The 25,852-nt window shown below is 41.3% G+C and overlaps 1 protein-coding gene across 1 annotated transcript in view; it reads right to left on the reverse strand.

Annotated features, from left to right (window-relative positions):
- megf6b (multiple EGF-like-domains 6b) overlaps nt 1-25,852 on the reverse strand; it is a 93,218-nt gene that overhangs the window by 2,572 nt on the left and 64,794 nt on the right. Inside the window, exons 13-31 of the mRNA XM_072452915.1 lie at nt 25,113-25,277; nt 22,924-23,055; nt 22,725-22,853; nt 21,518-21,646; nt 21,300-21,434; nt 20,935-21,069; nt 19,956-20,081; nt 19,145-19,276; nt 17,597-17,725; nt 16,914-17,045; nt 16,451-16,579; nt 16,100-16,228; nt 15,176-15,304; nt 14,750-14,878; nt 13,610-13,738; nt 12,850-12,978; nt 12,322-12,450; nt 11,826-11,957; nt 11,629-11,757 (exon numbers count right to left, since the gene is read on the reverse strand). Coding sequence (XP_072309016.1) covers nt 11,629-11,757; nt 11,826-11,957; nt 12,322-12,450; nt 12,850-12,978; nt 13,610-13,738; nt 14,750-14,878; nt 15,176-15,304; nt 16,100-16,228; nt 16,451-16,579; nt 16,914-17,045; nt 17,597-17,725; nt 19,145-19,276; nt 19,956-20,081; nt 20,935-21,069; nt 21,300-21,434; nt 21,518-21,646; nt 22,725-22,853; nt 22,924-23,055; nt 25,113-25,277 — 2,508 coding nt within the window. The remainder of the gene's footprint in view (nt 1-11,628; nt 11,758-11,825; nt 11,958-12,321; nt 12,451-12,849; nt 12,979-13,609; nt 13,739-14,749; nt 14,879-15,175; nt 15,305-16,099; nt 16,229-16,450; nt 16,580-16,913; nt 17,046-17,596; nt 17,726-19,144; nt 19,277-19,955; nt 20,082-20,934; nt 21,070-21,299; nt 21,435-21,517; nt 21,647-22,724; nt 22,854-22,923; nt 23,056-25,112; nt 25,278-25,852) is intronic.

A 25,852-nucleotide genomic window follows, 5' to 3' on the forward strand; every position in this document is an offset into this window, starting at 1 on the left:
AGGCGCGTGTGTGGGAAAGGGGGACACGTCTAAAATGTGTTAGTTGAATTTGGAAAGATAAATTGTTTTTGTCTAAATACTGAGGAGACGTAGTGATCAAAGACCCTAGATTTAGCATCATTTACCGTAGGCCTCGGTGAAGAGTCAGACTAGTATCTAAGTGATGATATACGTGTCCAAAATGTATTTTGAACCAAAACTGAAAATATAGACGGTTAACGGAAAGAACCTGTCAGAAATAAAACGGCAGAGAGGTGAGATCTAGCCCCCACCTTTGCTCATTTCTTGTTTCTGCTCCGTGTGTGCGGCCTGAAGTTCTGTGTGTCCGTGCGTCGAGCAGAGAGAGAAGGGGAGAAGAGAGGGGAAGAGAGAGAGGAAGACGTGACGTAAAGTCGTTACGGTAGTAGATGTTAACCCTGGCCAGGAGAGAGAAAAAATAAATGCATTATGGTTCTTAAGGTGGTTGTGTTGAAAAGAGAATAAAAGTACCTGGGAATAGTTTATTCATGTTCGAAGAAACGCCGAAGTTTTAAGTCGAAAGAAAAAGAAGATAATAAAGTAGTGCCCCGGGGACAGTTTGACCCTCAGAATGGGTCTTTGTGTTTTGAGAAGTAACGTTACTGTTGAAGTTTAAAGGTTAAAGAGAGCTCCAGGCGCTAAGCCCCCACCTTTTTCGTTTTCCTTTCTGCTGCTGCGTTTTTGTGTCAGTGAGTGTCGGAGAGAGAGAAGGAGAAAGGGAGGGGAGCAAATTGCTAAACTGAAGAGAGAAGATTTAGTTTTTAGCGCTGTTACAGTTTAAAGTTGAGATTAAAAAGTATGCAATAAGTTTTATGTTACTCGAGTTTGTTGTTTGTTTGTGTGTTTTATGTGGGATTTGACGTTTTTTTGTTTTGTTTTTTGGTTATAACATATAGGTACCTTATTTTGTCTTTGTGCGTGTTTCGTTGTTTACAGAGTAAAATTGTGTTTTCAGGGTGCGGTCTGAGAGAGGACCGGATAGTCTTTCTAAGTTTGAAGAAACGTGAAGTTTAACTTTAAGTAAAAAGAAATTTACTTTAAGTTGAGCAGCGGATGTTGTCTTTGTGTGAGTGCTGATCCGGAGTGTGGAGTCGTTTTTGTCGGTCATTTTTATATCAATTTCTTCGCTCTGTGGAGTCTGTTAAGAGATGTTTCAAGGGGGACAACTGGACCGCGTTTGAGATAGTTTTTAGAAGTCGGGGGCGGAGGTTAGCTCCTCCTACAGGGTGTGAAGAAAGACAGAGAAAGAGTGAAGGCACGGCGGAAGTGCCCAGACAGAGGACAGGAAGAAAGACTGAGCAGGTTAACGCTATTGGGGGCGGAGCTATTGGCTCCTCCCACATGTGTGTGAGGCAGAGCAGAGTGCGAAAAAGTAGCAGGAAAAGAGAGAGAGAAAAAAGCAGATTGTTAGATACATCGGACTAAGAGGCAATCTCGACCGTTTGTGTTTATCACAGGCTGTACTCGATTTATTATTATAGGATTAATAATAAAAGGGAGGAAGTTGTAGATAAAAAGAGGTTAATTAACGAGAAAATAGAAAGAAATGAATGAATTAATAAATAAATAAATAGATAAGTGAAGAACGAATGATGGTATTACAAAAATAAGATACCTTATTGGATGATTAAGAAAATTATTCATGATGAAAATTATGTTATGATAATTGTTTGAAATAACCTGAATTGGCAAAGGATTAACGTGAACTAATCACTGTTTTCTCTTTTCTGTTATTGCGACAACATACGAGATCGGAGTGACAGAAGGAGACAGGAAACGGAGCGGAACAGTTTGACGAAACAAAGCCGTCAACTGGAGGAGAAGACCTGAAAAAGGCCAGTTTGTTTCTATTCACAAACTCTTGCATTAAAAAAGACTGTGTAATTACACATTTATAATCACATACTTCTGTTATGCAAAAACTTGGCAATGACTGATTGTTGGGGGTTACACATAATTACATAAGATAAGGCGTATCTTTACAATTGAGAACCGTTGCATTGGCGTGGTCCATTGTGAGTTAAGAGAATTGTTTTTATGCTACTTAATCGGATAAAAATTAAGTTATATATATATATATATATATCATAATTTGAATAACCAGTGATACAATATCCTAATTTGAGTCGAATAAGGTACATTTTGGAATTGTGTATTGTTAAGTCAGATAGAAAATAACTTTGACCTGATTTACATTGGTCACCAATTTCAGATTGTTGAGGTTGTCCATGCGATAAGACATAGTACTACAATTAAGAATTTTACATTTTTAGTTGGTCCACTGCGAATCCTGAGATTTTGCTGAAATTTAACTTCAATTGAATAAAAATATAGCTTTGATTTTCTCATATCTTAAGGTTAATTGGATAAGGTATAATTTTGAATTTGTTTATTGTTACTCTTTAGTTAGATAAAAATAACTGGATTTATTTTTACTCTTTAGTTATAATTCAGATTTTTGATTGACATTGAACACCAATTTCTTTCACATCTGCTGAGGTTGGCAAACGATCTTTGAAGTTTTTATCAAACGGACTAAATAACTTGAGAAGTGTTAGAGAAAACACTACGTTGAGGTAAATTAATTTAACAAAATAAAATAAAATAAATCTAAAGAAAGAAAATATAGCATGATGGCGACATCAAGACTAAATACTACAGTGGATTTGGTGCAGATAAACAATCATCTTGTGAAGGACGTAATTAAAATACTACAGGTGTTGATCGAAACATACAAAGCCAACCAAAAGAGAGGAAGAATTGGACGGAAACGCAAAGAGAAGAGAAGAATTGAATTGGAAGTGATGCAACTGTTCGAAAACGAAGTTGTAAAATGGTTCAAAAACAAAGAACGAAGAGATAAAATGAAGACGGAGAGTGAAAAGAACACGCCAATAGTGGACAAAGTGAGGGAAGAGATCAATAGATCATCCTCAAATACGCAGGCAACAGTGAAGATGCCTCCACTTTACGAGAAATTACAGGATATTGCAAAAGAATATCCACAGCTCCCAGTGATGACTCAAGATGGAAGATACAAAATTGAAGATGAAAATGAACAAGTAATAGAGACTGGTAAAGCTACAACAACTGTAACAATGTATCAAAAACTCAAAAACAAGAAGAAGAAGAAGAAGTCAAGCTCAAAAACCGTGGGACAAAGACTCAGAAAATTGTCCACCAAAAATGACAAAAGTGATGAAGAAGAAGGAGCAGCGAATGGATACGATCCAGCTGTGAAGAGAGTTTTGTTTTGTAGTTTTTCCTGGCCGAGAAGGAGAGTCTAAGGACAGAGGACCCTGGGACATCGTCCCTCGCCACCACAGACATTGTCTGACTCCATCGCCACCACAGACATTGTTGATTCATTTCTCCCTGTGGCCCTCAGAGGCAACTGTTGTTGTGATTTTGGGCCTTACAAAAATAAATTGATTTGATTTGATTTGATTTTGGCTGCAGCGGAGAAGAAAGGAAAGAAGTCATTAAAGGTGACATACAAAACACAAAAGGAGAACAATGACACTGAAACAGAAGACAGCGATGAAGAGTCAGAAGACGGATCGGATTCAAATAAGGAGACTCAAGATCAGAGTGATGATTCTGATTCAACATCCTGGAGAGATGCAGAGAACAGACCGAAAGCATCTAGTAAACATCGACTTTCATTCTCAGAGCTTTCGCATTATGAACTGCGTGACAGAACGGTGACAAAGAGAATAAACCAGAAGATGTGCCCAATAATAATAAAAGGACAACGTTTGGAATACAAACCATGGCAAAATGTCGATATGTCGGATTTGATGGAAAAGTTGCCCATACTCCAAGATGGGGCACACCCCTGGATAGCTAAACTGGAGGAGATGCTAGTGGGGACATAAGCAGCAATGGGAGATATGAAGAGACTACTAGCAACTATTCTTGGCATGGCAGGGATGCAAGAAGTCTTGACAAAAGCAGGACTGAACCGATATGCGAAGACAGCAGTGTACGACGCAGAGCTGTTCGTCGCTCGAAAAGGGACAATATGGAGAACATTAAGTGAGATGTTTCCAACAAACGTTCATCCAGACAATATCATTCTACAACCGCTCGGACTGGAGGAGAATCCAAGAGCATACGTATCAAAAGCTCATCAAGTGTGGAGAAATGTCACTGGCAACAATCCAGAGTTGAATCGAATGGAGAAATCAATTCTGCGAGCTAAAATTCAGAAAGGCTTGCCGGCACCAGTAAGAAGGAAATTGGAAAAAGTGGTTGGCCTTGGAAGCATGACAATTAGTGTTTATTCAGACCACATAGCTCATCACGTGGAGCTATATCGGAAAAAGGTACAAGACCAAGAGGTGATGGAAAAGCTAGATCAAGTGCATTTGGTTGACACTAAGAAGAAAGAAAAGAGACAAGCGATGGTGATACAAAATCATCCTCAAGTGAACCAGCCATTGCCTCAAACACAACCAAACCAGGTTCAGAATCTGCCACCACGGACAGGGTCATGGGGACCACAGACAGGGTCATGGGGACCACAGACAGGGTCATGGGGACCACAGACAGGGCCATGGGGACCACAGACTGTCTTCACCAAACCAGCCTTTAACCAGCAACAAACCTGGGGAGATAGAGGCAGAGAAAACTACAACAGAGGTAATTTCAATAAAGAAAACCCGAAGAGATCTTCAGCAGAATGTTACAATTGCGGACGGCTTGGTCATTACGCCCGTGAGTGCAGGAAAGAAAGAGGAAGCTTCAGAGGAGAATGCAGAGGAGGTTTCAGAAGCGGGTTCGTAGGAAGATACAACGGACCAGCCATACGACAGAGAGGCCCGGTAAACCCTTACAGGGGCCTGGTGTTTGGGGTTTAACAGATGCCCTGAAGATCCGACAGGAAGATCAAGGATTCATGAAGATTACAATTGAGGAAAGACTTCCCATGGGACTAAAACAGAGTCTAAACATTTTGAAGAAAAAATGTGGCTGAAATTGAACAAGAATCTATAAAGGACGATCATTCAAGACATGGATGACATGATAATTATTCACTGAATAAAGAAATGTGTCATAAAGACTCTATCAAGTGTTACAGAAACTATTGGGAAAAAGGGAGACAAAGTCTCAAAAGAAGTTACCATACTGCAAGAAGAATTGGAAAATATAATAATAATAAATAAATAAATAGCAATAGCTAAATGTACTACATAAATTAAGAGTTAAAAGTCTCACAAAGTAAACAGAACAGCCGAAGAAGCTGCAAACCTTGTGACCGGTGAAAATGCAGTGAGGAGAAGTTCTTTAAGTCACATATTAGGTGAATTTGAAAGAAAATATTAAATAAAAGATGATTGGATTTTAAAGATTTTAAAGATTTGATTTTAGACTGTTGGTTCTAATTATTCTTGAAGCACATGGCTTCGCGCATGGTGCAAGGGAGGAGGTTAAGAGACAATTAGACACCAACCAGAGACAATATGTACTTTGAACTACTTACAAAACTTGAACAGAAGAGATGCATAATCTGTTGCCAAGTTTGTGTGTAGTGAAGTTTCTGTGTAGAGAAGTCATAAGTAGGTGGGGCCTGCCTGACAGGATCTCTTCAGATAACGGCAAAGAATTTGTGGATAAAACTGTTAGACTAATCTTACAAAAATTGGGAATTAGTCAGAGATTTGGATCAGTGTACAGACCACAGGCACAAGGAATATGTGAAAAAATGAATGGCGTGCTGAAAAACCGCATAGTCAAGATTTGCCAACATACAGGTTTGAACTGGGTGGAAGCGCTGCCACTGGCATTGATGGCCTGTCGGTCCAGTGAGCTCCGTGATTTGCGAGTGACACCACACGAGTTGGTGACGGGAAGACATATGCCAACCCCACGCTTGCGCACCAGTGGAAAGGGCCCTAGTTTAGCGCTACTAGAGGACGAGATGCAAGCATATGTCAAGTATATGGCGACGCTTCATAAGAAATTATCTACATATGTTGCAGATAGACAGAAGCGGGAGGAAGGACAGGAGAAGCTCGAGAAGCAGAAAAAGGTAGTTCAACCGGGGGACAAAGTGTTTGTCAAAGTGTTTAGAAGGAAGTGGTACAACGAACGCCGCGAAGGTCCTTTTGAGGTAGTGCGTAGCACAGGAACAGCAGTTCAGGTCAAAGGATCTCCATTGTGGTACCATTTGTCACATTGCGTGAAGGTGGGAAAAGTTGAGGAACCTAACACCAGCGGTCACCATGAAAAAGACTCGAATGAATCTGCAGGGGCAAACATCACAGAAAGGGCTCCTGACGAGGAGCCAGAAAGAGAGTTTGACCCTGCCAAAGACATTCATGATGAGCTTGTACATGTGTCTGCTCCTACCGGAAATGACACTACAGACAATGGACAAGAGCAGAGATTCAGAGACGTTGATTTACAATATCTCCCAAGGACAATCGAGTCGGAGCCAAGAGACTACACACCAGCAGGAACCTCAGAAAAAGGTTACTGTACACAAAAGACACCAGAGAGCACAGCCCGAAACAGGAGTCCAAGACCCGTCCGGAAAGGACGAAAACCTGAGAGATATGGACACTAGAACTGAAGGGACTGTGGGGAGAACAGGCGAGGTGACAATAGATCAAAAGCAACCCCCTTTCCCGACAGGAAATGTGTGTGAAATAAGAGCACCGGACTCACCTAAAGAGAGGGTTCCAGCAGTTTTCACTGAAGACGGGGACTCTGTTGCCGAGGTCAGGGGCCGAATAGGGAGTTCAGTATACCTTGACTGTAAATGTACAAAGTGGAACTCTAGGGAAAATACTGAATGGAGAAACAATAAAGGGGAAATCATCCAATTAACAGATACCGAAGTAAGGGGAACACCTAGGGGACACAGAAAGCATATCCTATATAACGACTTTAGAAACGTTTGAAAGGTAGGAAATTGTGCATTAATGATTAGAAATGTGACATGCAAAGACCAAGGACATTATACTTGTAAATATTTCAATCCAATTTCCGAATTTGTGACGGGTCAAAAGGGTAGAAAGGGGTATAACTTGCACAGAGCGACGCTAAGAGTAGGCGATGTTGTGCCAGAGACAATGCATGCTGAACTAGGCCAGACCAACGGGACGACAGTTGAGATACAGATAGAAGAGACGGAGACTACAACGGCAGGGACGACCCCGACAAAGCAAACACCAATAACAAAACTGACTGAACTAACAGCAGGACCACCCGATGTCGCTGGGGGTGTCAAAGAAACATTAGAAGATACTGTAGAAGGGAAAAGGGCTGCTTTGAGCATTTCTCCTCCCGTCGTAAAGACAGCCACCGTCGAACCTTCCAGAGTAATAACGACACTAACACCGACAGGGCTACTTAAGAGAGCCAAGACGACTGGTAAAGTCATTAAGGAACTAGACCTAGAGAAAGACAGTCAAGAACTAGAAACAGAGACCCAGACAGAGTCTCGAACAGAGACTCAAGCAGAGACTCAAACAGAGACTCACACAGAGACTCAGACAGAGACTCAAGCAGAGACTCAAACAGAGACTCAGACAGAGACTCAGACAGAGACTCAAGCAGAGACTCAGACAGAGACTCAGACAGAGACTCAGACAGAGACTCAGACAGAGACTCAGACAGAGACTCAGACAGAGACTCAAACAGAGACCCAGACAGAGTCTCGAACAGAGACTCAAGCAGAGACTCAAACAGAGACTCAGACAGAGACTCAGACAGAGACTCAAGCAGAGACTCAAACAGAGACTCAGACAGAGACTCAGACAGAGACTCAAGCAGAGACTCAAACAGAGACTCAGACAGAGACTCAGACAGAGACTCAGACAGAGACTCAGACAGAGACTCAGACAGAGACTCAGACAGAGACTCAAACAGAGACCCAGACAGAGTCTCGAACAGAGACTCAAGCAGAGACTCAAACAGAGACTCAGACAGAGACTCAGACAGAGACTCAAGCAGAGACTCAAACAGAGACTCAGACAGAGACTCAGACAGAGACTCAGACAGAGACTCAGACAGAGACTCAGACAGAGACTCAGACAGAGACTCAGACAGAGACTCAAACAGAGACCCAGACAGAGTCTCGAACAGAGACTCAAGCAGAGACTCAGACAGAGACTCAAGCAAAGACTCAGACAGAGACTCAGACAGAGACTCAAGCAGAGACTCAAACAGAGACTCAGACAGAGACTCAGACAGAGACTCAGACAGAGACTCAGACGGAGACTCAGACAGAGACTCAGACAGAGACTCAAACAGAGACCCAGACAGAGTCTCGAACAGAGACTCAAGCAGAGACTCAGACAGAGACTCAAGCAAAGACTCAGACAGAGACTCAAACAGAGACCCAGACAGAGTCTCGAACAGAGACTCAAGCAGAGACTCAGACAGAGACTCAAGCAAAGACTCAGACAGAGACTCAGACAGAGACTCAAGCAGAGACTCAAACAGAGACTCAGACAGAGACTCAGACAGAGACTCAGACAGAGACTCAAGCAGAGACTCAAACAGAGACTCAAACAGAGACTCAGACAGAGACTCAGACAGAGACTCAGACAGAGACTCAGACAGAGACTCAAGCAAAGACTCAGACAGAGACTCAGACAGAGACTCAAGCAGAGACTCAAACAGAGACTCAGACAGAGACTCAGACAGAGACTCAGACAGAGACTCAAGCAGAGACTCAAACAGAGACTCAAACAGAGACTCAGACAGAGACTCAGACAGAGACTCAGACAGAGACTCAGACAGAGACTCAGACAGAGACTCAGACAGAGACTCAAACAGAGACCCAGACAGAGTCTCGAACAGAGACTCAAGCAGAGACTCAGACAGAGACTCAAGCAAAGACTCAGACAGAGACTCAGACAGAGACTCAAGCAGAGACTCAGACAGAGACTCAGACAGAGACTCAAGCAGAGACTCAAACAGAGACTCAGACAGAGACTCAGACAGAGACTCAGACAGAGACTCAGACAGAGACTCAAACAGAGACTCAAACAGAGACCCAGACAGAGTCTCGAACAGAGACTCAAGCAGAGACTCAGACAGAGACTCAAGCAAAGACTCAGACAGAGACTCAGACAGAGACTCAGACAGAGACTCAGACAGAGACTCAAACAGAGACTCAAACAGAGACCCAGACAGAGTCTCGAACAGAGACTCAAGCAGAGACTCAGACAGAGACTCAAGCAAAGACTCAGACAGAGACTCAAGCAAAGACTCAGACAGAGACTCAAGCAAAGACTCAGACAGAGACCCCGACTGGAATTCAAACAGAGACCCAGACGGAGACTCAAACTATGAGCCAGACAGAGGCAGACATGTCTGATAGTAGGTGGTTAGAGAATAGGTTAGGGCCTAGTGGAGTATTAGCAACGTTGACGTTGGCTACCGCTATACTATCACTGGGTGTAATGTGTTGTTTTGGTGCATTGTTATTGATTTTCGCTGAAACAATAATACTCAGTTGGACACAAGTACCTATGTTATATAGTGACGATCTGAAGGAGGACACCAATAAAAGAGGAATAGAGTTGGACTTGGTTGATAGTTATCTACCTTATACTCAAAATAGCCCTCATTCCTGTTGAAGTTTGGTTTATAATCAATGCATGCGCATAATCATACTTTTTTAGTTTTTGACAAAACGCTCACATACGAGAAGTGTTTTGGCAAAAGGGAGGAATAATGAGATATATAGGAAAGATTATGCTGACAAGTTAAATGTATTATTCATTATTTTTGTTTAAATATAGTCTATAATTAATTTACTTTACTAGAAGTGTTTAACAAATTATATCATCACACTTATATATACATATATTTTGTGCACATAAAAAATAAAATGACTTTTAGAGGGTGTTCTTACATGAAAAGTGCAAGGTACAAGATACTGGTCAGTTATTTTTTTTGTTCCCAGGACGATGCTGAAATGCTGTTAAAAAGGACATTGGGAATAACAAAGGAGAACGCTGGAGCCAAACATCACAACATATCAACGCCGTGAAGACAACATAATCATCGCTGAGAGGAGTGGTGAAAAGAGTTATAATAGAATGATAAAAGGGTTAATTAAAAGATTTGGTTAAATAAGTAAAGGGTTGATGAAATAAATTATACTCATGTGTTGATGTGTTGATGTGTTGATATGTTGTTGATAATCCAGTGCTGATGTTTAGGTTGTGCGGCGACACGAATATCCTCACACAGTAGCTATTAAGGATTGATTCAATTGGACAATAACTTAAGACTAAATACAAATTTACTCTTAAAGTTAATGATAATTAAAGGAGTGAGGCTGTTTAGGTCGCTAGATAACACGATCAAGGACAGCCAGAAGGGGTGGTAGCCAAGATCGGTCAGAACAACTGACGGTTGGTGCCGTGAGAGAATTTTTCCTGCTAAACAAAAGTAAGCATCGACAAGCAGGTTTTTGCTCTCGCTTGTCGCTGATCGTGTCTAATTAATTAATTGATCTGAGCGTAATCACTCAGAAGGGAGGAATCTGAAGTATCTAAACTGTACATTCTGTTCTCCTCCATCCCACTCGGTTTGTTTAAACTCTTATACAAGGTGTTAGGAGTACTGAGGCCTGTTGTAATTTATTGCTAGGAGTACACCAGGCGAAGCTATAGGCCGAAAAAGGAGATATAGGTTTGAACATCGACATACACACGCATGACTTCATTTCTGTAACTTTCCCCTGGTGCTACCCAAATAAGGATACCTTTACATCTTGTTCTCTCATTGGCTAATCCGTTGGTACATGGATAGGGTCATACCTGTCAGATATTGTTTATCGGTCTTTGTGCATCTTCAGTATATAAGGGAGGTGCGCCCAGAGAGGGGGGTCCCTGATCATCGGAGACCCGGGCGCTGTTTTCTGCTGTCCTGTATTTGACACTGCTTTCTCTGTAAATAAACTACCTTGAAAAGTTTGCAGAGCTTTGTCAACGTGAATCCTTTGTCTACACCCTACGCCCCAAACGAGCATTGATCCAGCCACCACAAAAGTCTGTGTGAAGACCCTTTATAACACCCTTTATAAACATTAAGATCAATATGATGCTAATATTTGAAGCTTTTAACTGTGTAATGCTGCGTCCTCATCCAAAGTATAGTAGTAGTAGTATAGTAAAGTAAAGTATTTCTGCAAATATTTTAGGGCCTTCATCTTCTCACGAGTTGAAAAAGCTCTGATCCACTTCTTAATACAACTGTAATATAATGCCATTCGGGTGTAATCCAGATGTGCTTCACCAGGTTTTTAAAGTCAGTACATCTTCACTAGATTTGGATAGTAGCAGAGTAATTGCTGTAATTACAATAAAATGCAGCTTTTAATACTTTGCATCTAGCAGCTCTTGTTTTAGCCTCATCAAATCTGCTTCATTCCTCAGTCCACCAGAGAGTTCTTAAACTGTCTACTGGAAACCATGGTTTTCAGCATGCTCAAAAATAAGAACTAAATTGATTTGACTTCATTTCCTTACATGTTTTCCCTCTATATGCTATTTTAGGCTGTTAACATGTCAAAGAGTCCAAAGCGTGTTCCGAAAACCTGAGTGACGGATAATAAAGGACCTTAATAATGATTAAACTTACTGATGTTACAGTGAGCCCCTATGAACCCCGCAGGACACTGACAGGCTCCAGTAGAGGGCGCACACTTCCCTCCGTTGGCGCACTGACAGCGCCGCTCACAGTTGGGACCGTACCATCCCTCTGCACAGACTGAGACCAGACACATGATCAGATGCCATATACATTCGTGTTGTGTTCAGTAGTAGATGTTTACTTACTCTGGTCACATTTTGGGCCTTGGAAACCCGGGGCGCAGTAGCAGACTCCAGACACCGGGTGGCAGAGCTGGTTTGTCTGCGAACACTGGCAGACCTGGTTACAGTTCTGTCCATGGGTTCCAGGGAGACAAGCTGAAACCACAATGTTCATTTTACTATCACTTTTGTAGCACAATAGCACAGCAACAGTCGCATCTGAGGACAATTGTTTCATTTCATTAAATAGATAAACATTCAAACATCAATGTAGCAATTCAATCTGAAGGATGTCTTGGTTAGAACTACAATCAGCTTTGTGACTGTATTTTTATCTATATAAGTATCTGCAATAGTGGTATGAAGAAGGCCACGGTCTATGTTCTAAAACAAATATATTTTTTAAAGTTTTGAATTGAGCTCTTTATGCCAAACAACATGGTGCTTATGTATACGTCTATAATTATAAGTATGTTAGTGTTGTATCTGTAACATTTACAGCATTAGTCAGAGCACTCACTGAGTTCACATCCGTTCCCAGTGCGGCCCAGAGGACAGCCGCACTCTCCTGAGATGTGGTGGCAGGACGTGCCGTGGGCGCAGCTGCAGCGCTCTGTGCACCCCGTCCCATAAGTGCCGGGCAAACAGGCTGAGAGCAAAACAAACACTTAACAGAGAGGCAAAGGACACGGTGTCCTGCACAAGTTCAAATGGGCTTAATTCAATGTAACCTCTCTCTGCAGCTCACGTTTATGTAACGAGCTGCCTTCAAATATAGGTCATTTTTACAGTTGAAACTGAAAATGATCGTGCTGCAACGTAGTTGAGTCGAGCATGTATGCTAAGCTCTGTGCAGCCTCAGCAACATCAGATTGAATCCCGATTACTGCTGTTAACGCTGCACTGTCCTGTCTGACTAAACCTATGGGCCAAAAAATCCTTTAGAAAAAAATAATACCCATTTTACTTACGTTTTCACTCTTGAATTTAAGTGAAGATGAACTAAATCAAGTTTTTCAAATGCTCCATCAGTACATTTGATGTGTACCTTTGTCACAGAGTTTGCCCCTCCAGCCCGGGGGACACAGGCACTCTCCGGTCTCATGGTCACAGGACGCCCCGTGAGAACACTGACACCTGTCCCTGCAGCGCGCTCCAAACCAGCCTCGCTCACACGCTGAACACACAATCAGGAGACACAATAGTTTAGTCCTGGTTTAGACCTGATTCACTTTAGATCTGGTACAAGCAGGTTCAGATACTCATTAATACCTCATATTGTCCTTCTTTAGAGCTGTTTTTACAATAACTTTACCTGCAAAATACTGCTGCTTCATGTCATCTCAGGTGCATATACATCCATGAGTGAATTAAAGGTATGTTTTAATTTTGCAATGTTAAGTAGTCTGGTTTTAGAGCTGGTTCAGGCCTGGTTTGCCTAGTTTGTGCTAGTTATGGTTCTACTTAGGTCAATCAGAGTCTTATCCAGTCTCAAAAAACCAACATGGAAAATATGGATACGCTCTGTGACCTCTATCCTCAAGAATAAGATAAGTAAGAATGAAACAACGAGGAGCCGTGCATTACACTGTCATAACTCACCCACGCAGAGTTATAACTGTGTAATGCACTTGTCCACTTATACCATGGTCCCAGAATGCAATAGCCGACTGGTGATACAAAAATAACGCCGACCTGACCGAAGGCACATTTACCGCACTTTTGTACCATTCAAATGATCTAATTATTTAAATAAAAAAGGTGGTTATTTATCGTGTGTTTTAGTGTGCCATCCAGGGGACCCTCACCTCTTTCACAGCGGGGCCCGACCCATCCCGGGCTGCAAAGGCACTGTCCTGTCTGTCTGTCGCACTGGCCTTTGTTCTGACACTCACACTGCTGCTGACAGTCGGCCCCGAATCTGCCCAGGACACATTCTGCACCACAGAAACAGAGACACAAGAGTAAACCTGGAGATGTCACACAGAACAATGAGAAGAGCCCCAACACGCAGGCTGTTTGCTGACACCTTCATTTGTCACATTCCTATAAAAAATGTGCAGCGCCAGCGAGTTTCCCAGAGCATCCCAGATTAGAGCAGGAGCACGGACACGACAAAAGGACGAGGACATAATCAAACTCACACTCAGCGCGCTTTTATCAAGAAGGTTTGACTTATTATGCAGCATCAAATAGAAGTCGTGAAGCAGAAGAAGTGTATTTCATGCATTAATCTAATGGGATTTGTTTTACAGTAAGTATGGTTTACTCATGGTTACTTCTCTTACCCAGGGGGGCAAGGGCACCTGGGGGTATGCAAGCACTAATCAACTTTTAATGATTTTGGATTTTAAAAGAGGTGAATTTGAACTGTATTTGAATAAAATTTGTTTTGAAAATGTTTATAATGTTTTGGAGAACTTTGGATATCAAAATCATGAAGAGAGAAATAGAGAAATGTGAATTTATTAGGACATAAAAACATTTCGGCACTAAACCTTCAACAAAGCCCAATAAAATCACATTTTGCAAGTTTGACTGTGTGTTGGAATCTGCTCTATTGAGAAGCACCCGACATTAAGAAAATTATGCATATGTAAAGTCAAAATTAAAATTATGAATACGAGTAAATGTGATATGAATTGTAGACAATATATAACTACAGGTAACAGATGTATTTGTGCATCACTGAGTTAGGAGTGACTCAGCGAGTGAGACAAAGCTTAGGGGGGCTCAAACCCAAAGCTGCAATTTCCCACATGGAACTATTGGATGTTTTATTGATATTATCTTAAAGCTGCACGATGTACGTTTTCTGGTGGAGGGTCCATCGCCTGCTTGTCTCGTTAAAATGCCCGGAATGTTCCACAGTATGGTTTAGACTTAGGTATCGGACCCTCCACTAAGAACGTACACAGGGCCTCACTTCATCCTCCTCTTCTTCTTACCCCGTTCACAGGCCGTCCCGGTCCATCCACTGGCACATGTGCACTTCCCATTAGTCTTGTCACACGTGGCGCCATTTTGGCACAAGCAGCGCAGTTGACACTCAGCTCCATAAAACCCAGCAGGGCATTCTGGGAAAAAAGAGAACATGCCTAATCTATAGAAATTCACAAATTCAGATGTTGTTTATGTCAAACAGTGGAACGAGCTCCTCACTTTGATCCAACTACTAGAACCAAACCACTTTTCAAGATCAAATCAAATCAACAAGATTTGTTGTAAGTCACTGTACGACACTTGATGGTATCCTGGGTTCAGCAGTGATTGTATTACCCTTTTAAACCAGTAAAGGTGCTCGTTACAGCCATGACCTTTAACCTCATCTTATAGCTTCCACACAAAGATGACGTGATGTGATGAGAAAGTACCTTGAGTGCAGTTGGCCCCGCTCCAGCCCGGGGCACACACACATTGACCGCTGGCAGGATGACAGGCTCCATTGTTACTGCAGTGGCAGGTTTGGTTACACCCGTCGCCATAGCGCCCGGTGGGACAGACTGCCAAAGACACAAAGAGGTTACCCCCGGATGACCCGTCTGATCACGGTCCTGACCTTCTCAGGTCAGGACCGTGATCAGACGGGTCATCCGGGCAACCTCCACAACTGATCTTTCACACTTTCAGCATGAAAAATACTGGGCTTTGTCACAATGTTTATTGTGTTTCCCATTCTTAAAGGAATAATGGAGGATCTTTTGCAGATGAGAACTCAACTGTTAGTCCCTTTTTTTTAAATGTTCATGCATACACTCACCCCCCCCTCCTGTTGTTTCCAAGAGGCCTTCAATCAAACCTCAACAGCCGCGCTGCTACACGTGTTTGTTTGTTTATTAGCACGACGGTTCACACGCATCTCTCGTCTCGGCAGATTTCCGTCTCTTCTGAGCTCGAACACAGTCTTTCTCTCTCGTCATTTTGTGCTGTTCACTGAAGGAACTCACTAAACACACACCGGCATATCAACCACGCATGTGCAGCCAGGGAAACGTGCTGCTATCCTGGGAACTAGCCTGCAGGTGTGCACTAGCATAGCACGCACGGAATGATTGACATGTGGGAGAACTACTCGGCTGTCCACGCCACGAGGAGATGAGACTCAGATTAGTCGCCAAAAATCCTCTATTATTCCTTTAATATAACTGCTCCACGGAGTGCATAGAGACAGTGGCAATGCTAAAATATAATTGTCTGAAATAAGCTTGTTTAATTCTTAAAGTTGGATTAGTCCCTATAAAAAGCTGGGTATAATTCTGTGGTTTAATTTGTCAATCAAATGAATCTATTCTTGTTACTTTGGCTGCAGCGAGAGCCGATCCAGCCGGCGGGACAGGAGCACAGCCCGGTCACATGATCACATCTGCCCCCGTTCAGACACGAGCACTTCCTCTGACAGTCCAGGCCAAAGAAACCCTGAGGACACGCTGGGACAACAACACAACACAAGTACAATTCACCCAACTCTGCTCTTCTGAACCTCACAAAGAAATACATTTAGTTATTGGAACATAAATAAACAGCACATATATATAAGGAAGACAATAGACAATACATACAAGTGCTGAACAAAAAAGTACTAATACTAAAGAGAAAATGTACACTAGAGACTAATAGAGATGTTTGGCTTGATTAAGATCTTTACGCACGTTTTTCACAAAAAGTGCCGGTCCATCCAGTGTGACAGGTGCAGGCGCCGCTCACGTGGTCACACTGTGCGTTATTGTCACACTGGCAACGATGACGGCATCCAAGACCAAACATCCCACCAGGACACTCTGAGAAATGATAAAGATTAGAATATATTCTACAGATATTATTATAAAAAGATCACTTAATCCACCAAGATTAAGAGTTAATTTAAATTTAGGAATGAGATATATTTAGATTTTTATACAAAGGAAGATGAATATGTGGCTAGAAATATTCTGGGGTTAGAAGTGCAGGACAAGAGGCCAAGATGAAGACCAAAGAGGAGATTTTGGAAGCAGCAACGAGAAGAAGACGCAGATATTTATATTCCAGATGTTTGGTGTCATCTTGAACTAAGCGAGACATGATGTGCATGAGGAGGATGAGTGATAATCATGTCATGAAAGCTCTGATACATACTGTGATGACACTGTTGTCCAGTGTATCCAGCCTCACAGTTGCACTGGCCGGTCACAGCGTCACAACTGCCGTCTCCGTTCTTACAGTCGCAGCTCTGAGCGCAGCCTGCCCCCCAGTGGCCAACATCACACACTGCAACAAAAAGACTTCAATCTTCTCACACTGTTACAGAAATGATCAACAGTTGCATAAATCAGATCAATAAACACCCATTCATTTTGACATAAAAGTTCAGATATATATAAATATGCCATCATAAATTAAAATGTCATGGGAGGAGATCATTTCTAGTATGCAACACAAAACTGAATAAATGAATAAAACACATCAACTATATAATAATATGATCCAATTTCAGACCAGAAATACTTGTATTCAATATTAAATAAAACCTAAATCCCCTTTTTACACTACATGACAAAAGTTCTGCACAGACACAAAAGATAAAGCTACAAAAGGTACAAAAGAAATAGCTTGATTTGACTAGTTCTAAAACAATAAAACCAATCAAAGCAAAGCAAAACCATGAAATACCAATGAATGAATGAATGAATTAAAGGTCCACACAACTTACACAGTGTCAATTAATAAAACTTTAAGACAATCCCTTCATTCAAATGTTTTATATGCATAATTAATGACACGTTCCTTGTTTTCGTGCCGTGCGGCTCTCGGTCATTTACCTTTCCTGCAGTTGTGTCCGGTCCAGCCCGGGGCGCAGGTGCAGCGGCCGCTCACAGAGTCACAGCGAGCGTTGTTCTCACACACACACTTCATTTGGCAGCCGTGACCGTAGCGACCGCTGGGGCAAGCTGCAAGAAACAAACTGTTAGAAACTTCTGCAATGTCCCAGAACTATCTCCTCCACCATCCAGAGGAGCGCACCGCTTCCCACGGCCAGGATTCTGCTGCTGCTGCTGCTGCTGCTGCTGCTGAGAAAGACGTGAGAGTCTTTGCAGCTTTTCTCACATGTGTAAGACTAAAAAAACACACATTACAAACTTAAAACTATGAGCTACAGAGGTGGGTGGTGTAGCCAAAGTAAGAGCAATGTTACTTTACGATAATATTACTCTCAAGTAGAAGTAAAAAGAAGTGAAGAGAAGCAAACTACTACTTGTGTACTGAGTAATAGTTTGGACAAAAATGAACACATGTGGTTTAGAGATTCATGATTCAATGTGGTCAGACTGGCATAAGACAGATTCTTTCGAAATAATAGTGACAAAAATGACAAAAAACGAAACCCTGGATCTGGAGATAAGGTGTGAAAATGTCAAGTAACTTTAATCTAAATATGACTCATGTAGAAGTAAGTAAAGAAGTAAGTAAAGAAAACAAAATGTAAAGTGAATAAGTATCGGTACATAGAACTACTCTGTAAAGCACAATTCTTTCAAATGTTACTCAAGTAAATCTAACTTGAGCCAATGTAACCGAACAGCTCACAGAGCATCATAACAAGGCTTATTTAATGGATATGTTCACTTCAAAGTTAAACGTTTCAGTGAGAGAGATTTGCTGATATCGTCAAAAATGCCACTGGTTTTGATGCTATTTTGTGTAATTGTATTTTTATCCAACATACCTAATTACCGTAGATACATTTAGCACAGAAACAATTAAGGTAGGGTGGTCTTTATTTTAAACTGACGATAGTACTGTTACTGACTTAACCATGTGCAATACCGTCATATTCATGTGCAATTACTGTCGTACTCACAAGCAATTAAGGCCATATTCATGTGCATACAACTGATGTAAATAAGAGTGTTTTGTTTACTTACCATTAGTATTAGTATTATTTAGTCTTATCCTAGCTATTTTTACTTTACTTTATTTTATTGTATTATTATTATTTTATTTATTTTATTTTATTTGAATTTATTTTATTTTATTTTATTTTATTTTTATCTTTATCTTTATCATTTTCCCCCCCCCCTCCATTTCCTATTAAGATATGAGAGGAGTTTTGTTAATAAAATTTTTTAGTTTTGTTTATAAGAGTTCTTCTATTAAGAGACTTTTTTTGAAACTTCCTATAAGTTATCTGTCCTTTTCCTCTGTATCTTCTGCGTTGTAACACTGAAATTTTATCTCTTTAATCTTATCTTATCTTAGTAATAATACATGTCTTCCCTTAACACGCCTTCTTTGAAAGCGTTGAGTTGGTTAAATCACATTATTCCCATAGTTTGTAAGAAAATGCTATAAAGATTTGTCGCACTCACAGTTCTCACACAGTTTCCCGATGAATCCAGCGGTGCAGTTACACGAGCCGTTGTGTTTGTTACAAGTTCCTCCATTTTCACACAAAGGGCAGGTCTGGGAGCAGCCAGGACCCCACAGGCCGTCGGGACACACTGTATCACAGGTCATAGTTTTATACAACAATAATGGCCCTTTTTCTTGTACTGAGAGCTATTCTACAATGAAGATACACATTTGTCAAAACCAAAGTGAAGATTTTGAACAGTATTTAATGTTTCTTGGAAAAAATGAAGGTAATAATTATGGAAAATTATTTGTTTCATCAGATTTAGAATTTTAAACACAGACAAATTTCTCACTTGGGAATTTGTAACCCCCAAAAAGGCATGTTTATTGTATTTGTAGTGTTTTTGTCCCTAAATGTTGCCAATTTACATTGTTTAAAGGTTTTTAAAAATCAAAATTACCTTTTAAACATGATTTTCAAGCCTTCAAATTAAGAACATAATATTTCCAGTGACAAGATTCCCTTTTTTTCCCTGCAATTATCCAAAGTGAGCGAATCTTGCATCTTTTCCAATTTTACATCCTGAATTTATACTGTTTGAAAAAGGGCTGAAAAAACATCCAACTGACAAAAAAAACCTGAAAAAATCTGTGCTAGAAAAGTGCCAGTATTTAACATTAAAAAATCTGTTGAAACATACGCTCTTCCACGAAAAAAAAAGACACGAACAAGAAATACAAATGAAAATGACTTGATTTATATAAAGTATTTAAATGACCAACAGTAATACAAACAGGCCGGTTTAGAGGCGTGTCACTGCTCACCGTCTTCACAGCGCTTGCCCACAGTTCCAGCTGGACATTTACAGTCTCCGGTCACGGGGTCACAGGGGGCCCCGGTGCAGTTACACCACTGCACACAACCGGCCCCAAAGAACCCTTCAGGACAATCTGAACCAGAACACGGAAGAATGATGTTGTTACGCATTTAGAAAGAAGTAATTAAACTGAAATACGCCTGGTTTATTCATTGTGTCGTGAGACTATGAAAAAACGTGTTCCTTTTGTACAGTAACTTAAGCTGCGCTCGTCGTTATTTCAGCCTAAATTTACTCGGTTTCGGTTCTAATTCTTATCTTAGTGTCGGGTTTAGTCTCTTTTACAAACTATTACAAACTTTATACAGGATGAGGTAATTTACTTTAAAAAAACAGAATTACTCAAATATTACTTATATATAACTTATATATAACTAAAATAAAGAAAATATAGCTAAATATGTCGCAAATACACAACTTTACACACAAAAATAAGCTTATAGATATACAGTAAATACAAGAGATGTAACGATATGCAAATATATCAGTACGATATTATTACAATATTTATTTCACGGTAGGATATTTTTTGTGATATTGTGGAGAGGCAAACATACTTGTGGAAATGATACTTTTTCCTACTGTTAAATGCTGAATCAAAACAAAGATTTAAAATATAAGAGTTATGTCTTGAAGTTGCACTGAAATGGAGCAAAGGATCATGGTCTATGTATCCTTCCCTCTGTTATGTGACAAAACCATGCATTAAAAAAATCAAAAGAGGCTTATAATTATATATATTGTGACTGTCCACGATATTAAAGTGAGACTTTTGATGATTTCACAGTATTTCAGTTATTGTCACATCCCTTATAGATGTAAAGAGCAGTACAAACATGTAAATGGATGAATAAATGACAATATTGATAAGAACAAATCTTTAAAAGACCCTGTTCAAGTATTTAAAGGGGATGAAGCCCACCCACCTTGACCACAGTCCTCTCCGTGGCGTCCTGGGGGGCACTTCCTTTGGCACGCTCCGGTCACATGATCACAGGACACTCCCGGGTCACAGGTGCACTTTTTAGCACAGGACGGCCCATAAGAACCAGGAGCACATTCTGCAGCACCACACACAGAGTGCAGCAGAGAGAACGGATTTAAGGATGTCGTGGTTTTCTCATTTAAAGTGGTTCACAATGACATATTTTAATCTTTTAATCTGTGTGACTCAAAATTAATCCAACATTTTATTTCAAAACTTTCTTGTTTTTCCGTCTAAATAATTGTGAAAACGTGACCTTATGTTATTATGTCTATTAAGTTGAATCTTAAATGTCTCTGTGCTCACCTTCTTTGCAGGTGTTGCCGTGGTAACCGGGTTTGCAGACGCAGGCTCCGTGTTGACGGTGACACTCGAGGCTGTTCTTCTGTACACAGCGACACTCCTCGGAGCAGCCGGCCCCGAATGTCCACCTGGGACACGCTGACGCCATGGAAACAATGTCTGTTTGTTAAAAGCTGCTCATAAAGTACATTTACAGATGGATAAGAGAGTTTTGTGCTCACGGAGATGGCAGAAGCGGCCGTACAGCCCAGGGTCACACAGGCACGCTCCGTACGTGCGGTGGCAGCGCCCGTTGTTGGCGCAGTTACATTTCTTATTGCACTGTTTGCCATAGACGCCCTTTGGACAGCCTGGACACAGCATGTACAATACTCAATACTACAATACTACAATACTCAGAGCAGGAGGACAGTACTTTTTTGTTGTTGAGTTATTTTCAGTGGTTTTCCTTCGACTTGAGATACATATTGTTGGTCACTCTTCCCACTGTGAGTAAGTCTATGATCGACAAAAGCTTTATATTGACATTTTTTATAATATAATATTTTTTATAATACACCTTTTACACCGCTCCTTAAGTTTTGACTCTGTGGGTTTTGATTTACCCGGGCCACCCTTGAAAAAGTGGTCTCAATCTCAATCTCAGTGGGTTCTTACCTGTTTAATATAGGTAAATAAAATTTAAAAAAAATATATATAATAACAATTATAATAAATACAATAACTAATTAATTAAAATTACAAAAAAATACATTGTCCTTCCTTAGATGAACTTCAAATTATAAATCAGAAGTCGCACATTCCTATTCTAATTAAAATTTAGCTATTCAGTCATTTTAATTTTGCCTGTTATGGACATTATAGGAACATTCAATAGAGAAAATATGCTGTATTAATTAATCCTCTCATGAAAAACATAGATAGACTCTTGAGAATGCAATGACATGATGAGAAACTAACTTATTTGGTTGGTTGGGACAAATAGTATAGAAGGGTGTGTAATTGTCCTGCATAGCCTACTATTATAAATATGTCTGAAATACTTTATAGTATAAAGGGGGGTCCAAACTTTTTTTCCACCGGGGGCCGCCTTTTGAAACGTACAAACTTACATACGGAGCAGAGGGCCACAGACCACCGGACAATGAAATTAACCATTTGAAATGTTGCGTTTGACATTGTTTTAACGAGCCTCCACACGTTTAATAAGACTTGGAACATTAACATTAGGTTGGTATAACATCAAAATGCTTGAATTTTAAAACAGTAAAAAGTACTACTTGGACCAACTTAGCAGGAAGCCGGAGGGCCAACAAAAGGGCTGCATTTGGCCCCCGGGCCATAGTTTGGACATGCCTGCTTTATACCGTGGCATTTATTCAAAAAGCACAGGGCAATGGAGCTTTTGAGGACAGAAAAGTAACTCACCATCTTGACAGAACTCTCCACTGACCCCTGGTGGACATTTACAGTTCCCAGTCACAGGATCGCAGCCGGCTCCATTCTTACATTTGCAGGCGAAAGAGCAGTTCCGACCAAAATGTCCCTCGGGGCAGGCTGTGGACGAGACAGTGTCAAAGCAGACTTTTAACATGGCGTACAAGGGCAGACGGTGCGCGCTCCTCACTTTGGTTACAGAGGATCCCCGTCCAGCCGTCCAGACAGTCGCAGGCGTTCTTCTGCACGTTACACTTCCCTCCGTTTGAGCAGTCGTCACAGGTCAAGCTGCAGTCGTGACCAAACGTGTCGTCCAAGCAAACTACCCATGAAAGAAGTCAACCAACAAATCAACATCAAGACAGTTTGTTTGCATAATAAAAGGACAAAAAAGAAACAACCGCTTTAGTGTTGAGTTTTGTCCTTTCTGGGCTGCACTAAATCTTCCGACAAACTCTTCCTCTCTTTGCAGCATTAAGTGTATCGTCTGGATAGTACTTAAAGATGTACTATGTCACTTTTCTGGTGGAGGGTTCGCCAACTGCATTTCATTTATGTTGGAAGTTTGAATTGCTCATGTTCCTACAGTGGACCAGGTTGACTCTCCACAGATCTGACCTGTAACTTTGACCTGGTAGTGGAATAGATAGGTTTCAAGAACATTTCAGGCAAAGCAATAACATCTCCATGGAGACAAGCAGTTGGCAGACCCTCCCCCCCACCAGAAAATGTACTTAGGGAACCTTTAAGTTAGAGTGCGTTGACACTTGTACAATAAACACAAGACTGGGACTAAACTTGGAACTAAACCTGGACGAAACGGGACTAAAGCGGGACAAGAATCGCAACAAACCAAATCTACTTCTTTAGTGCAATACAATAGAATACAAGACAAGACGAACAATTGCAATACAATTCATCCATCCATTTTCTACCGCTTGGTCCCTTTCGGGGTCGCGGGTGACTGGAGCCTATCCCAGTGACTTCGGGCCTTAGGCGGGGTACACCCTGGACAGTGGCCAACTCGTCGCAGGGCCAACACAGAGACATAGACATTACAGACAGTTCACGCTCACATTCTTTCATTAGGGCCAATTTAGAGTTACCAATTTTGCCTAACACATGCATGTCTTTGGACGGTGGGAGGAAGCCGGAGAACCCGCAGAGAACCCACGGTAACACGGGGAGAACATGCAGACTCCACCCAGAGAGATCATGTGATGTTGGTCTGGTCCGGGAATCGAACCCATGATCTCCTTGGGAGGCAAGAGCGCTATCCGCCTTTGCCACCGTGCACCCTAGTTCATCCAATGAAATACAATTGTGCAAATACCCATATAACAGCTGTAAATTAGGCTGAGCAAAATAACATGTCTGTTTGCCGTAACCCGACCGACCCGGTATGAAACTAGCCGACTGAAAAAAGAATATCAGCATTTTATTGAAAAAAACGTCAAAATCTTTTATTTTTCAATTATTTCGCTGACTCACCGACCGGTCTTTCTTAAACCGCCGTGTCGAATATTTGTATCACGCTGGTAATCCTAGTTTTCATCCCAAAGGAATAATAACACGTCTCTGTAATCGATCCTCCACATACTTCTGTAACAAAACAGAACGCGCAGAACGGACGTTGTGACGTCTTTTATAAGTTGGTTTGCCTCTGTCGGCGCCACTGAAGTCGCCATTGTACATGTCACTCTCTATCACGGTGACTTGATTTAAATTTGTGACTTGATTTAAATTCTGGGATTGAAACACGCCCAGCAGCGTCATCACAACAAACATGGCGGCGCCCGTGTCCCCCGCATGTTCCCCCCGCTCGCCTTCGCTACCAAAATAAAGGATAGCGGCGTACAAAAGGTCGATTGAAATATCTTAAAATCGTGAGATTTAGTCTCCCGATCGGGTTGATCGAGACGTTTTCCGTCATTGATTGTTGAAGCCTGACCCCTGGACTGTTGACGCCTGACCCCTGGACTGTTGAAGCCTGACCCCTGGACTGTTGAAGCCTGACCCCTGGCGGTCACTGCGAGTCAAAAAATGACAAACATTTTGATCTTTTTTTTGCCTTCAAAGTAAAAAAAATAAGAATTTGCCTACCGTCCGACCCACTTGAAAAATGTTGGGTCGGGTTACAGCAAACAGACAATTTATTTGGGGCAGCCTAAGAGTGTTATTTTTATTAAGAGTATAAGAGGTTTTTTAAAGATTTTTTTTCTTATCTGTTTTTTTTAATTATTATCATACTTGTGTGCCTAATCTGTTTATGTTCCTAATCTGTGTTGCAACATTGGAATTTCCCTATTGTGGGACAAGTAAAGGTCCTCTTATCTTAAATCAGTAAAGTATCTCGCCATGCTTTGTTCTGGATCTCACCAAACTTCTCCTCCAGGTTGCTCTCGGCCCTGAGCTCTCCCTCGTCGTCCTCGTAGTCGTCGTAGCGCTCGAGCGGCTGGTTGTAGTCGTGGAGCAGAGTCAGCTGAGGAAAGGGCAGCTCGATGGCCCCTGTGCCGGACAGGGCCTCGATGGTGTCGTCCAGAGCTGAAAACACACAGGGAATAATGGTACATGCTAATGGAAGTTTTAATGTAGTTTATGTGGGATCAAAATGCTGAAACAAAATAAACTGAACTGAAGGAGGGAGGGAGCCCTTTTCCCTTTATTATAGACTATATGCATATCATTTAATTATAATTACTTTATTTTCTTAGCATTATATTGAAGGAAAAGTGCCAAGGATAAAAGTGTGATCAGAATCAAACATGGACAGAGAAAGAGAGAAAGAGAGAAAGAAAGAACGGAAGGAAAAGAAGGAAGGAAGGAAAGAAAGAAAGAAGGAAGGAAGGAAGGACGGAAAGTGAAAAAGAAAATGACTTTAATGCATCTGCAGTAAGTACAGGAAGTATCAATATTGGCCACACGCTCAAGCTGTTTCAATGTGTTACTGATTATGCGAGTGGGACTATTATGATATTAAGCATCTGTTGTTTGAGGAAAATAAACCAGTCAGGAAATACAGTACGTGTCAATGCTACAACTGTTGTTGCTACAGTTTTTGGCAGAACGCATTTGGCTGTGACTAAAGTTGATTTTCCGCAGGTTTGTTGAGCGACCTC

The sequence above is a fragment of the Eucyclogobius newberryi genome, unplaced genomic scaffold (genome assembly GCF_026437365.1).
Source record: "Eucyclogobius newberryi isolate DKJ021-1_F unplaced genomic scaffold, fEucNew1.0.hap1 SCAF_19, whole genome shotgun sequence".
Classification (NCBI taxonomy): Eukaryota; Metazoa; Chordata; class Actinopteri; order Gobiiformes; family Gobiidae; genus Eucyclogobius; species Eucyclogobius newberryi.